Consider the following 12,561-nt stretch of genomic DNA (forward strand, 5'->3'; position numbering starts at 1 on the left):
CAAAACAAAAAAAAAAACCCCAAAACTCAGTGCTCAGGAGTCAGACAGGGTCTCCAGGGCAAGCTGGCTAACTAGGGTAACCTGTTGGCAAGTTCTTGGTTCAAATGAGAGACCCTGCCTCAATAAGTAAAAGCTGAGTGACAGAGAAAGACACAGGACATAACTTGAGGTTTCCACATCTATCTACACACATATACAATTGTTTGGCCACGCATATGGGTATATATACCACATGCAGGCAAAAACTTACTTAAAAAAAAAACAAAAACATTTAGGGGCTGGAGAGATGACTCAGCGATTAAGAACACTGGCTGCTCTTCCAGAGGTCCTGAGTTCAATTCCTAGCAACCAAGTGGTGATTCACATCCATCTATAATGGGATCTGATGTCCTCTTCTGGTGTGCCTGAAGACAGCTACAGGGTACTTATGTACATAAAATTCAATAATAAATAATTCTAAAAAAAAAAAAAAGATTTAACTTGTGTGTGGAAGTGTATGTGTAGTTATAGACATAAGAGTGCAGTGCTCTCAGGGAGGGCAGTGGGTCCCCTGGAGCTGGGGTTATGGTTAGTTGTAAGCCACCTGATCTGGATGCTGGGAGCTAAATTCACATCCTTTCTTGGAGCAGCAACTCTCTACCCTCAAATTTATCATCTTAACCCATTTGAAATGTATAATTGTGTGGTATTAAATATACTCACATTCTTGTGTACCAGTCTCTATAATTTTATCTAACTGAGGTATAGTGAGACTTATGCATGTCTAGACCTCATAGCTAGGCCTGTTCCCAGCTGGCTCATAGAACTTATTCCCTCTATTCTAACTCAGGTTCTGCCATGTGGACCATTAGTTATCTTTCCTCCCTTCCCAAGCCTGACTCTATCCCAGAGTTCCTCTCTTACCAGAAGTCCTACCGTCTACTTTTTGCTTTGCTATGGGTCATCATCTTTTTTTAAACCAATCAATCCGAAGGTGAGAGAGGGAATGTTTACAAAATATGACGTAGCCATATGAATAACAATACCAAAGTCCTGTCTGCACTCTACTCCCTAGGGCACAGAAATCAGCATTTGAATAATATCTGTGCACAGTGCACAACAATATTATCCCAATACTGAGCCAAATGTGGTGACACACACTTTTAATTTCAGCACTTGGAGGGCTGAGGCAGGAGGGTCTCAGGTTTGAGGCCAGACACACAAGATCATTATCTCACAAAACAAGCAAAATCTACCTTGAATTGTATGTCCAGTAAAAGGCACTCTCTATTTCCCTCTTCTGCCAGCTGCATTTGTGTCTCTATGAACCCACACTTTTTTTTTTTTTCTGAGTTCAGGCTCATGTTTTAGAGATCCAGAGTAGAGATCAGAGTTCCGAGTATCCAGGATCACAGGTGTATTCATTTGACTCTTTCTTTTGCTTTTGTAAATGCAGTTCATGTTCCATCTGAGAAGATCTCCATTTCTTCAAGTGTTTAACAACAGTCCTGACGAGTCGTCCTATTATAGACACCATTTTGCCCGGCAGGATCTGACTCAGTCGCTCATCATGATCCAGCCCATTCTTTATTCTTACTCCTTCCATGGACCACCAGAGGTAAGGCTGGACACACATGTTTCTCAGAATGTCACGACCTAATCATGAGGGGGTTTGTTTTTGTATTTTTCCTTTATCAAATATAGTCTTGGGGCAGAATGGTAAACAAAACGTTGAGTTTATAGTAACTTTATGTTGTTTTTGAGTATTTAAAAAATATAGGAAAAGTCAAAAGATAAAGCTTTTTGTGTGGGTGTGTGGAAAGTAAGAATAAACTAAAAAAAACCCAAACCCAAACCAAACCAAACCAAACCAAAAAAAGACCCTTAAAAACCACAATGTTATGAGTTTGTATACTTTACCCAGTAATTCCAACCCATGTGAAGTATCTGAGAGAAATATGACTATGAAATAGTCACATAACTTACATAAAACAGTAAAATGTTAAAATGTTACACGGTTATAAAAAAAAATCAAAATGCCGGCAGTGGTGGTGCACGCCTTTAATCCCAGCACTTGGGAGGCAAAGGCAGGCAGATTTGATTTCTGAGTTCGAGGACAGCCTGGTCTACAGAGTGAGTTCCAGGACAGCCATGGCTACACAGAGAAACCCTGTCTCAAAAAACCAAAAAAAAAAAAAAAAAAATCAAAGTAGAAAGTTTTTAGTATAGTAAAGCATGCCCTGTGACAAACAGTCTGGAGAAAGCCAACCTAAAGAGCAGTGTGTGAGCAGAAGGAAAGCCATCTGAGGTGCGTGCAGGAGCGGAGGTCAGTAACAGAGACGAGGCGTGAGGCGCTGGCACACGGTGAGATCGCTCTGGCTCTAGCAAGCTCTACTCAGAGCAGTGAGTGAGGCAAATGGACCACAGAAAACACCTTAAAAACTTGCAATGTTGCCCAACTTGCAAATAAAGCCAGTAAAGGTTTTAAATTAAAAAGGGATAACAACAAAATAAATTCTAAGCTGTATACACTAGAAGCCTATAAAAATAAAGAATATGGAAATAAACTAAAAGATTAGTATTTCTTATTTTCAGCTACAGATTTTCTGAAATGAGTACAAGTTACTTTTTATTATTGAAATAAAAATCATAATGAAATATATTTGTGGTAAACTTTGAAAACTTGCATTAAGGGGGCTGGTGAGGTGGCTCAGCGGGTAAGAGCACCGATTGCTCTTCTGAAGGTCATGAGTTCAAATCCTAGCAACCACATGGTGACTCACAACCACCTGTAATGAGATCTAATGCCCTCTTCTGATGCGTCTGAAGACAGCTACAGTATATTTATAGTAAATAAATAATAAATTAATCTTAAAAAACAAAATAAAACAAAACAAAAAAAAACCCTTGCATTAAATTCTGTGTTCCAAATAGGCTTCCCTTTTCATTTTAGCTGTAGCTGCATGAGACTTGAGAGATCACCTGGTTAAGAGGATGTTCTGGCTTTTGGACCACAGGATAGCATCAGTTTTTGTCCACAGTTGATGGAGAGTCAGTGGCTTGTTTCTTCTACAAAACTGAGTTGTAGAGCTGGCAGTTACCAGTTGGGGGAGTAGAAGGCAGCAGTGTGTGACCAGGGGAAACCTTGTGCTGGAACCATTTGCAAATGGCTTCCTGGCTGTTTTGTAGGCTTGTGCATATGGGTTGGAGAGACAGCTGTGTAGAGGGAAGACCAATGCTGTCTATCTTTTTCCATAGCCTGTACTCCTGGACAGCAGTAGCATTCTAGCTGACAGAATTCTGCTGATGGATACTTTCTTCCAAATCGTCATCTACCTTGGTGAGGTAAGGATGCCATCAGTTTCTTTTTTTTTCCTGTTATTTACTTTAGTTTATTGTATGTATATGTTTTTGAATCTCTATGACTATGGTACAGCTTGGTTGAGTCATTTCTATCTTTCCACCATCTTGGTCCTGGGGCAGTTACATTCCCACGTGAATGTGGTCAGAGGACACCTTGTAGCTGCTTTCTCCATCCACCACTGGGTCCTGGGGTCAGACTTCAGTCGTCAGGCTTGGTGCCTAGAGGCCAGTCTTTAGGTGATCCTAGAATTAGTCAGGTGGACAGTTAACGCCAACTGTCATAGACTCCTTCACCTGCTTTGGATGGTGCTAGTGGAAAAATATCTCAAGTGTTAGTGGAGTGTGCTATCAGTGGCTAACAGCAGTTTTGGTTGGTTTGCTTTGGTGTAGACCATAGCCCAGTGGCGGAAGGCTGGATACCAGGACATGCCTGAGTATGAAAACTTCAAGCACCTTCTGCAGGCACCACTGGATGATGCCCAAGAAATCCTGCAAGCACGCTTCCCAATGCCACGTTATATCAACACAGAGCATGGTGGCAGTCAGGTGGGTGAGCCCTGTTCTAGCTCTAATGGATTTTTTTTGTTGTCATTTCATGACCTATTTTATAGCTACTAATGTAAATAGGCTGGTTGCAGTTTTATTCCATACACATGGTCTTTCAGGTATGAGTTTTGTTTCAACTGTTTATTTCACTTCCAGGCTGGCCTGAGGCTCACTGTGTAGTAGTGCAGGTTGGTCTCAAACTCATGATCCTCATACATCTACCTCCGCCGACATGTGCCTTGCCATGTCGTGACTAGTGGTGACTTGTTAAATGAACGTACTAATGCAAAAGTATAAGATTATCAATACTTCTGGATCATTTGTAGGTGGGGAGCCTGAGCTTAAGATAAAAGCAATTGATTTCTAAAAAGCAAAAAAAGAAAAACTAATTTAAAGAAACGTTGTAAAATCTTTACTTTTTTGTACACTAATATTATTTTTAATTTTTAAAATATTTTTTTAAAGGCTCGATTTCTGTTGTCTAAAGTCAACCCATCTCAGACACACAATAACCTGTATGCTTGGGGACAGGTAAGACTTGTTGGGTATTTGGGGAGGAAGCCAAGCTATTATTTAAAGCCTGTTTGAGCCTATAAATTGAACCTGTTTTGGTTCAGAGACTTGGAATTTTGTAGGGGGTGCGGGCTGCAAATAACATACTTATGTTGTGAGTGGGGACTCCCTACGTGGGTCCCCTACACGCAGCTTACTGTGCTAGGGGTAGAGTGCACCACCATGGCCTCTGTGCAGCTCTCATGCTCATGGAACGTGGCCTCATGTTCTACCTCCTGTCTATACGCATCTCCTGCTCCCTATTAATCTACCTTCTTCTGTTCACTGTCAGTTTGACTCCATTCCTTAATTATTCCCCAAGTTTCCTTCTCTTTCAGTGATCCTTACAATGTTTTTAAATTACACTTGGCTTTTGAGATAACTGTAAGTTTGTCTGCAGTTGTAAGAAATAATACAAAAAATTGAACATGATTGACACATGCTTTCAATCCCAGCACTCCTCAGGCAGAGGCAAGTGGATCTCTGAGTTCTAGGCTAGCCAAGGCTACAAATTGAGACTCTGTCTCAGAAAAATCAAATCATAATTATACAAAGAGATCACCTGAAACTAATTTTTAAACTAATAGCTACATTCTGAAAAATAATAATTCATTAATATGGTCAGGATATCATCAATGATACAGACATTTCTGTCACTATGGTGATCTCTCATATTGCCTTTCATTACCATTGCTACCTGTTACGTCTTAACATTTGCCACTTAGTAATCAGCTCAGTGTTCCCGTGATTAAAGTCGTGTGCCATCACGCTCGTGCTAACTCCTGAGAAATTTACGAAAAGTTTCCAGTAAAACTGTCAAAACATAGAGATGTCTTTTAGATTCCTAATTTACTTTCTGTAATAGTGACAGGGCCTTCAAATTATCTTGTCCATATTGAGTAATTTGGGGAATTCTTTTTGTTAGTCCGTCAAACACACACACACACACACACACACACACACACACACACACACACACACACACCATTCTTTACTTGTAAGTCCATAAACTCAATGATTGCATTCCAGCTTCATTCCTTATGTTAGTCAATTTCATCTCCTTCCCCTGGCCTGCTAGAGTTTGGAAGTTTACTTTTCTTCAAAGGTGCCGGTGCTTCATTTCCCTGACCTTCTCCATCATCTCTGTTTTCAGCCTGGCTGACCTCTGTTCTGCTGCTGCCTTCTGTTTCCTTTAGAGTTCTTTTCCTCTGCTGATAGAGCTTAAAAGGTTGGTGTGTGGTGAAGAGCACTGGCTGCTCCCCAGGAGAATCCCAAATGGTGGCTCACAACCATCCTTAACTTCAGTCCTGTGGGATCCAGTGCCCTCTTCTGGCCTCCAAAGGCACTGCATGCACAAGGCACACAGACATGCATGCAGGTAAAACACCTATACACGGAAAATAAATAAACAAATACATAAGTAGATGATTAGTGAATAAATAAATAGGTGGCTGTCAGTGTGACACTCTTCTCTCTTCTTGTTTCTGCTGCTCCCTGTCAGCACTGCTGCTGCTGTGTCTCGCTGTGTTGCTTGTTCCTGATTTCTGTGTAGATTCCATTTTGGTTAGAGACATACTTTGTATGATTTCAGTTCTTTTAAATTTATTGAAATATGTTTTATGATCTGAGGACATGATCCATTTTGCTTTACATTCCAGAGTCACTTGAAAAGAATGTGCATCGTGCAGCTATTTGGCATGTTCTGTCAATGTTAATTCAATCTGATCACAGTTGGTGGCATCGCTGCGTTCTTATCTGTCCTTACCAGCTATTTGTCATTCTGCTAGCGTGTGGATGGGTTTTCCAGCCCTAGTTCTCCGTTTATCTCCTCCTCTGTTCTTTCATTAGTTCCTCCCTCAGGTGCCTTGCAGCTGTTTGCTGTGTACATATTTAGAATTATGTTTTCTTAGTGGGTTTCCTTCTATGTCTCTAATAATTTTCTCTGCAGTAACATCTACCTTATCTAACATTAATAAAGCCATTGCTTTTTAGACAATGTTCTGTGGCTCTTCTGTTCTGTGACTGTGGCTCTGTAATTGGTTTGGACTTTGGGGGTTATCATACCTCTGTCACCATCCTTTTTTGCTCATGATTACTGAATTTTAGGAAAGAAAGCTATAAATTACCCATACCACTATTTCCAGCCACCTTCTAGGTGATACAAACTAAATACTTTAGGCATATACATGTTAGTTCTTTACAAATTTGATATCTTGCTACAAGCTGCGATTTCTATCCAGTCTTTTCCCTCAGAACATTAATTGATTCATAAATGTGTTCTGATATTATAAATAGCATCTGGTGGTGGTGTCATTCATTCTCTTGCCTGTGATACCTTTCTGTTAGAGCATTTCAGAGATAGGTGTGGTGCTGGCCTGGTGTGTCTCATGAGGGACTGGTATATAGGCCTTGGAGGATTCCTAGCTGGAGAAGAGCTCTAGATGATTTCAGTCAGGTCTGTAGGACTTGGAGAAGGGATGAACTAGAGAGCTGTATCCTAAGCCTCTCAGCGGTGGGTGGGAATGCCAGGTCTCAGGAAAGGGTTTAGAGGAAAACATGCTTCTGACGAATGGCATTAGCTCGGCAGAGCACAGTGGTGAAGGACACCCTATGAGTGTTTCTGGGCAGAGGTCACTGAGCAGCTTGGGAATCGTAAGTGGCTGTTGAGTTCTTTATCAGTAAGCCTCTCTGGTTGTATTTCAGGAAACTGGAGCGCCCATCCTGACAGACGATGTCAGCCTGCAGGTGTTCATGGATCACTTGAAGAAGCTGGCTGTGTCCAGCGCCTCCTAAGCTGGAAGCACAGCCTGGAAGTGGGAGACAGTGCTGGCAGATTGTGCTCACATTTGTTGATAGTGTCCTAGCAACAGTCACCTTTCTGGGAGATTCTAATAAATAACCCAAGGAATTTTTTATATGTTTGTCTTCAGGTTATAATTTATTTGTATTCCTCTCTGCCTGTTTTCCTATACATGAAATTATATGTCATAAATGTTCTGCTAATTGTAGATGTTTACTTACTTTTTGTACCTTAATGTTTTAGAGTCTATAAAATCAGAGTTTATGTATTTTTGGCTGCTTGTTTAACGTCTTAATGATCATAAAGGAAATAAATCTGGGTGAGGATGGCATTGGCCAAAATAATACTAATACAGATTTTGTCTGAGAGTGTATGTGTGTGTGTATGAGTGAGAGAGGGAAGGAGAGAGTGTGTGCACAAATCCATGTTCATCAAGGTCAGGCCACAACATGCTAAAGGTGGTTTTCTCCTATGTCGTGAGTCCCAGGAATAAAACTCCGGCCCTTAAGTCTTGGCATGTGTCTTTACCTACTCGCAGTCTCACTAGCCCCAAAGGGAAGAAAAGGAGTCCTAAGTTGAGCCTGAAAGAGAATTATGAGTTGGATGTCTGGCTACCTAGACTGGTCATAGTTGTCTACCTTTTGAATTCATATTTGCTCACCTGTAGAAGCATTCACTATGCAACAGTTACATTTTAGATGTCAAGAATTTATATAATATTTCCTTTTCTAGAGGACTTTTTATGTAATTTACAATGGAGACATACCTTATAAAGGAGTACATAAAACTGAAAGTAGATTGGAAATAAAATCTCATCACTGGACCTATCTTATCTGTTACAAATAAACAGAAAAAAGCATATGGTGTTCTCTCTTGTCTTGGCCAGGCATTCTCTCAGTAGAAGGAGGTGAGAGCTCCTCCAAGCGACTGGTACAGCAGCCAGCAGCCATATAGTCTCACTTCTGTGTTCCAGTGAGGGTGCAGAGTTGAATGCTTGCTAAGTGGGCACCTCTGAATCATGAAGACTCTGAGCTCTGGAATCAAGGCATGACTCTCATTCAGGCAGGGGCTGAAGCAATCAGTTCCAGGGGGACAAACTAGGACTTGAGTGGCAGGAAGGATGGGAGAGAAAAGTGAGTCTTAAACCAGAGCAGGGGGTTCAATGAAATAACAGATGAGGAGGGGGTCAGTATTTCTGGGGAGATAATTTTGCAATCATTGCCTTAATTAGGCAAAAGGAAGAGAAAGTTTGTTTCTTGTGTGTAGCATTCATAAGTTCAATATTGTACATTTGAAGGAACTTGGGTGATATATACATACTAGAAGGACTGAGCAGGATGACAGTCTGGATTTCTATACAACAGAGACTAGAGACACTCAAAGGTTGTTAAAGGTAACAAACAGTTGATGAGAGTGGGAAGAGGCAAGTGTGAAATAATACAATTATTCTCCTTAGAGCTTCATTGAGATTTTTACATACAATATCTTCACCTAGTTAAGCGTACAATTCAATCAGTTTTGCTAGATGAAACCCATGTGTTGGTTGTAGACTATTGACCAGCTTTTTCCCTATATGTATCTATTTACTTTTAGGGTTTTTTGTTTGTTTTTCATTTATCCTAATTCATCTGAGATTCATACGTACTGCCAAGTGGTATACAACTTTTTTTTTTTTTTTTAGCTTACACAAAGCAATTTATTAACAGAAAATGATTTGAGAAGTCTTGTTCACAGACAGCGACCACGACCACCACCCCCTTCCTTCAAGTGCTGTCAGAGGGGATGGGGGTGACATCCTCAATTCGCCCAACCTCCAACCCAGAGCAAGCAAGAGCTCTGAGGGCTGCTTGGGCTCCAGGCCTAGAGGTTTTGGTCCTCTTTCCTCCTGTGGCTCCGAGTTTGATATGCAGGGCAGTGATGCCCAGCTCTTTGCACCTCTGGGCCACATCCTGGGCAGCCAACATGGCTGCATATGGAGAGGACTCGGTCAGCCTGTACTTACATTCCACCAATCACTCAGCAGATGGCTTCCTTGCCAGAAAGATTGGTAACATGGACAAAGGTATCATTGAAGGATGCAAAGATGTGGCAGACACCAAACATTCTCTCCTTCAGCCACCTGAGGTCCAAGGCTGATGACCTGTTCCTTCTTTTCCCTCCCCTTGTGAGGTGCCATTTCTGAATGTCGTCTCCTGGTATACAACGTTTTAATCTGATTTTTACTCAGATTTTTTAGTGGTTTCTCCTTTTGTTGCTGTGAATAAAACGTATCTGAACACACTGTACACAGGTCTCATAGAGACAGCTTTTTGTTTCTCATGAGGAAGTAACTAGGAGAGTAGTAGAATGGAATAGATTGTAAGATTGTTATATGTCCAACTGTAGGAGCTGGAGGGAGAGCTTAGAGGTCAAGAGCGCTTGCTGGCCTTCAGGGAACCGTGGGTTCAGATCCCAGCACCCACATCATTATACTCATAACCACCTGTAAGTCCAGCTCCAGAAGGATCTGATGCCCTTTTCTGGTCTCCACATTCACCGACATACATGTAGCATACAGTCTCATGCATATAGACACATAAACAAGAAAAATCTTGAAAAAGAAAACCTGCCAGCTTTTAAAGAGGATATAATATATGCTCTCATCAGTAAGAATTCCAATGAGCTGGGAAGATGGCTCAGAAGACAAAGTGCCTGATGTACAAATAGGAAGACCTGAGCTCTGATCCCCAGCACACACATGAAAAACCAGGCACAAAGGTGAGCGCCTGTAATCCCACTAATGGGGAGTGGAGGCCCGAGGACCCCTGGGGTGTACTAATCAGCTAGTCTAGCTGAGTCAGTGAGCTACAGGTGAGAGATCCTGTCACAAAATTAGGTGGAGTGTGAGTAAGGAAGACTCCTGATGTTAACCTCTGACTTCAAAATTTTTCATTTTCCTTAACTGTGTGTGAGTCCAGTTTATCAGCTTTCATTCTGTGGTTCATGCTTCTCCTATCCAAAGAAGTCTTTGCCCATTCCAGGATGGCAAAGATTTTTATGCGTGCATGTGGTTGTTTTTAGGTTTATAATTTTAGCTTTTATATTTAAACACACAGTCCCTTTTGAGTTAAACGTTATATAGGTATATATTTCTGTCGGGTAAACACAAATGTAAAAGGAAAGATAACAGAGAAAATGTTTTGAACCCACCAGAAAAGCATGCAGGGTCAGTAGTGTCAGTTGCTTTAGAAGTCAAGTTTGAGGAAGGCTGAAATAATATAAGTAGGTTACCCAACCCGCTCTGGGTAAACACCTCAGGCTTGCTCTCAGATTGTTTAGTTTAGTGGTGTGCAGACAAATTATTCTTGGAAGAAGCATATGAATAAGACAAGCCGTCGATGGAATCTAAGGCTTTATTTTTTAAAAGATGTGTGCACCTTTGTATGAGGGAGAATAAAAGCCAATAGGGTGATAAGACGGAATGGTGGGTGACAGGTTGTAATTGGGAAAGGATCGAGGAAGCCTCAAAGACTTAGAGTTCCAGGAAAGTATATAGGAAAGAAGCGAGTTGCAAACACCATTTCAAATACTGTCTGACATACAGAGATCAGGCATTACAACTTTGCAAGTGAGGAAGTTTCAAGTCACCATCACATAGTACACAGTGCAGTTGCCCCTGCCAGCAGAGCGCCTAACCTATGGTCTCTTTGATGAAAATCTTCGCCCTAGCAGAGATTAACCGTGGACTACGATTCCCAAAATGCATTGCGGCCGGAGCAGGAAGTGGCTTAGGATCTATTGTTTGCCGTTGCGGACACCTGGAAGAATTTCGGCCTCTCCTAACTGAGCCATGCATTCTGAGCAGGCAGTGCTCTGGTACCGGCGGATGTCTATGGTCTACGCATTCGGCGCCTGGTCGTTGCTAGGCTCAGCGATTTTCCTTACATGGAAACGGAAATTAGGTAGGCTTCTCTGGCAAGATCGGCCCCACAGCCGCCGCTTTCCTCCCATTGCCCCGGTCTCCGAAACGACCTTCTGTACTTGAACTCCGGAGTACTAAGCAAAACTGCTGCAAGCGGGTACTTAGATAATTTGCGGTGAAAGAGCAAGACTCCATGAGCTAATAAGTATTATCACCTGGAGCTTATTTATTGATTGACTAAGTCTGTCCCCGTGTTGAGCGGAATTTATGAATTCACTTGTGTAGTGCCAGGTGGATTCTAGAGGCTCGGACAACAGCCCGGGTGCTGCTCATTTCCTTGAGACTCTGTCCCGTCCGGCGAGCAAGCAGTTTCAGGCCTTATAACAGCAACCAGGGAGTATTAAAATTATCCCAGTTGTTGCGTGAAACTCCCTGAACCTTCAGATAACATGCTGGAAATCGAAGGAACTGGAAAGTCAGTTGGTGTAATCGCTTGAGAGCGGAGTGATAGAGAGGATGGAAGGTGACTCTGAGTGGCTGAAAGTCCTCTAAAATAGGTTGCGGTGCTGGTTGCCCAAGCCGAATAGACTAAACACCATTGAATTGTGCCTTGTAATAGGAGTTTGAATGGTATGTTAGGTGTATGTCAATAAAGCCATTGTGTCAAAACTGCTGGGAATTCTTGGTCATGAAGGTAAGGTTTGAAAGTTCACACGGTCATCATGGTTGCCCTTTTTGTCTCTGCCTTTTCTTTTTGGAGAAAGATAACAATAGACATATGATGGCATAATCATACTTTGATTTATTATGTCCAAGGCTTTAATGACTGATGTCTAAAGTTAATAATTACCGGTTCTTTTCTTTTCTTTAAGTCTATGAAGATGGAGAGGATGACTCAAGGAATGAAGCACCTCTTTCTACAAGTGAAGACTCTGATTTAGCAATGGGAATGGCTAAGCCTAGTGAAGGGTTTTATGTGAAAACGGTTTATAACTATTCAGAAAGGCCAGTCAGTCAGAGGATTCTGACCTATCTGAAGTCATGGATTGGTGGTCCTGGCCCGCAATCGTGAACAGCTGCTGAATTCTGAAAACAAGGACTTGGCTCAGTATTTGACAGATGCCTTGATTTCCATTTCATAAATAAAATATATCTTTAAAAAAAAAGAGGTAGTCTTATGGCTGAAAGGTTGATATAAAACCATTAAATTTTAAAGTTGTGTGTGTGTGTAATGCTATATGTGTGCATGGAGGTCAGAGGACAGTTTGTAGGAGTTGGGTTGTCTCCTTCCACTGTGTGGATCAAACTCATCAGGCACCGGCTGAACCATATTGCTGGCCCTGAAATTTCAGGGTTTTTTTTTTTGTTGTTGTTTTTAAGATTTTTTAAAAAATTGTACATAAGTACACTGTAGTTGTCT

General features: G+C 41.5%; 2 protein-coding genes and 1 pseudogene across 5 annotated transcripts in view; 2 read left to right on the forward strand and 1 right to left on the reverse strand.

Moving 5' to 3' along the window:
* The window catches only part of Sec23b (SEC23 homolog B, COPII coat complex component), a 37,199-nt gene extending 29,100 nt beyond the window's left edge, over positions 1-8,099 (forward strand). For 3 of the 4 annotated variants that reach the window (XM_031372116.1, XM_031372118.1, XM_031372117.1), the window contains exons 16-20: positions 1,436-1,597; positions 3,238-3,324; positions 3,733-3,888; positions 4,354-4,419; positions 7,144-7,584. In XM_031372116.1, coding sequence (XP_031227976.1) covers positions 1,436-1,597; positions 3,238-3,324; positions 3,733-3,888; positions 4,354-4,419; positions 7,144-7,233 — 561 coding nt within the window. In that variant the 3' untranslated portion in view covers positions 7,234-7,584. Of the gene's footprint in view, positions 1-1,435; positions 1,598-3,237; positions 3,325-3,732; positions 3,889-4,353; positions 4,420-7,143 lie in introns of all 4 variants that reach the window. The other variant, XM_031372115.1, reaches the window with a different exon arrangement.
* An 823-nt stretch (positions 8,100-8,922) lies between these two features.
* LOC116091808 lies at positions 8,923-9,425 on the reverse strand (annotated as a pseudogene).
* A 1,559-nt stretch (positions 9,426-10,984) lies between these two features.
* On the forward strand, positions 10,985-12,307 carry Smim26 (small integral membrane protein 26). The gene is made up of 2 exons (XM_031373674.1): positions 10,985-11,181; positions 12,014-12,307. Exons 1-2 carry the CDS (start codon positions 11,070-11,072, stop codon positions 12,211-12,213), a joined length of 312 nt encoding a protein of 103 aa, XP_031229534.1. The 5' UTR covers positions 10,985-11,069; the 3' UTR covers positions 12,214-12,307.
* Positions 12,308-12,561: the final 254 nt, after the last annotated feature.

The sequence above is a fragment of the Mastomys coucha genome, unplaced genomic scaffold (assembly GCF_008632895.1).
Source record: "Mastomys coucha isolate ucsf_1 unplaced genomic scaffold, UCSF_Mcou_1 pScaffold15, whole genome shotgun sequence".
NCBI classification, from domain to species: Eukaryota; Metazoa; Chordata; class Mammalia; order Rodentia; family Muridae; genus Mastomys; species Mastomys coucha.

Coding starts and splice junctions, on each gene's coding strand:
- Smim26 (XM_031373674.1), top strand. CDS start 11,070: ATGCATTCTGAGCAGGCAGTGCTCTGGTACCGGCGGATGTCTATGGTC. Junction 11,182..12,013: donor TACATGGAAACGGAAATTAG/GTAGGCTTCTCT, acceptor CTTTTCTTTAAG/TCTATGAAGATGGAGAGGAT.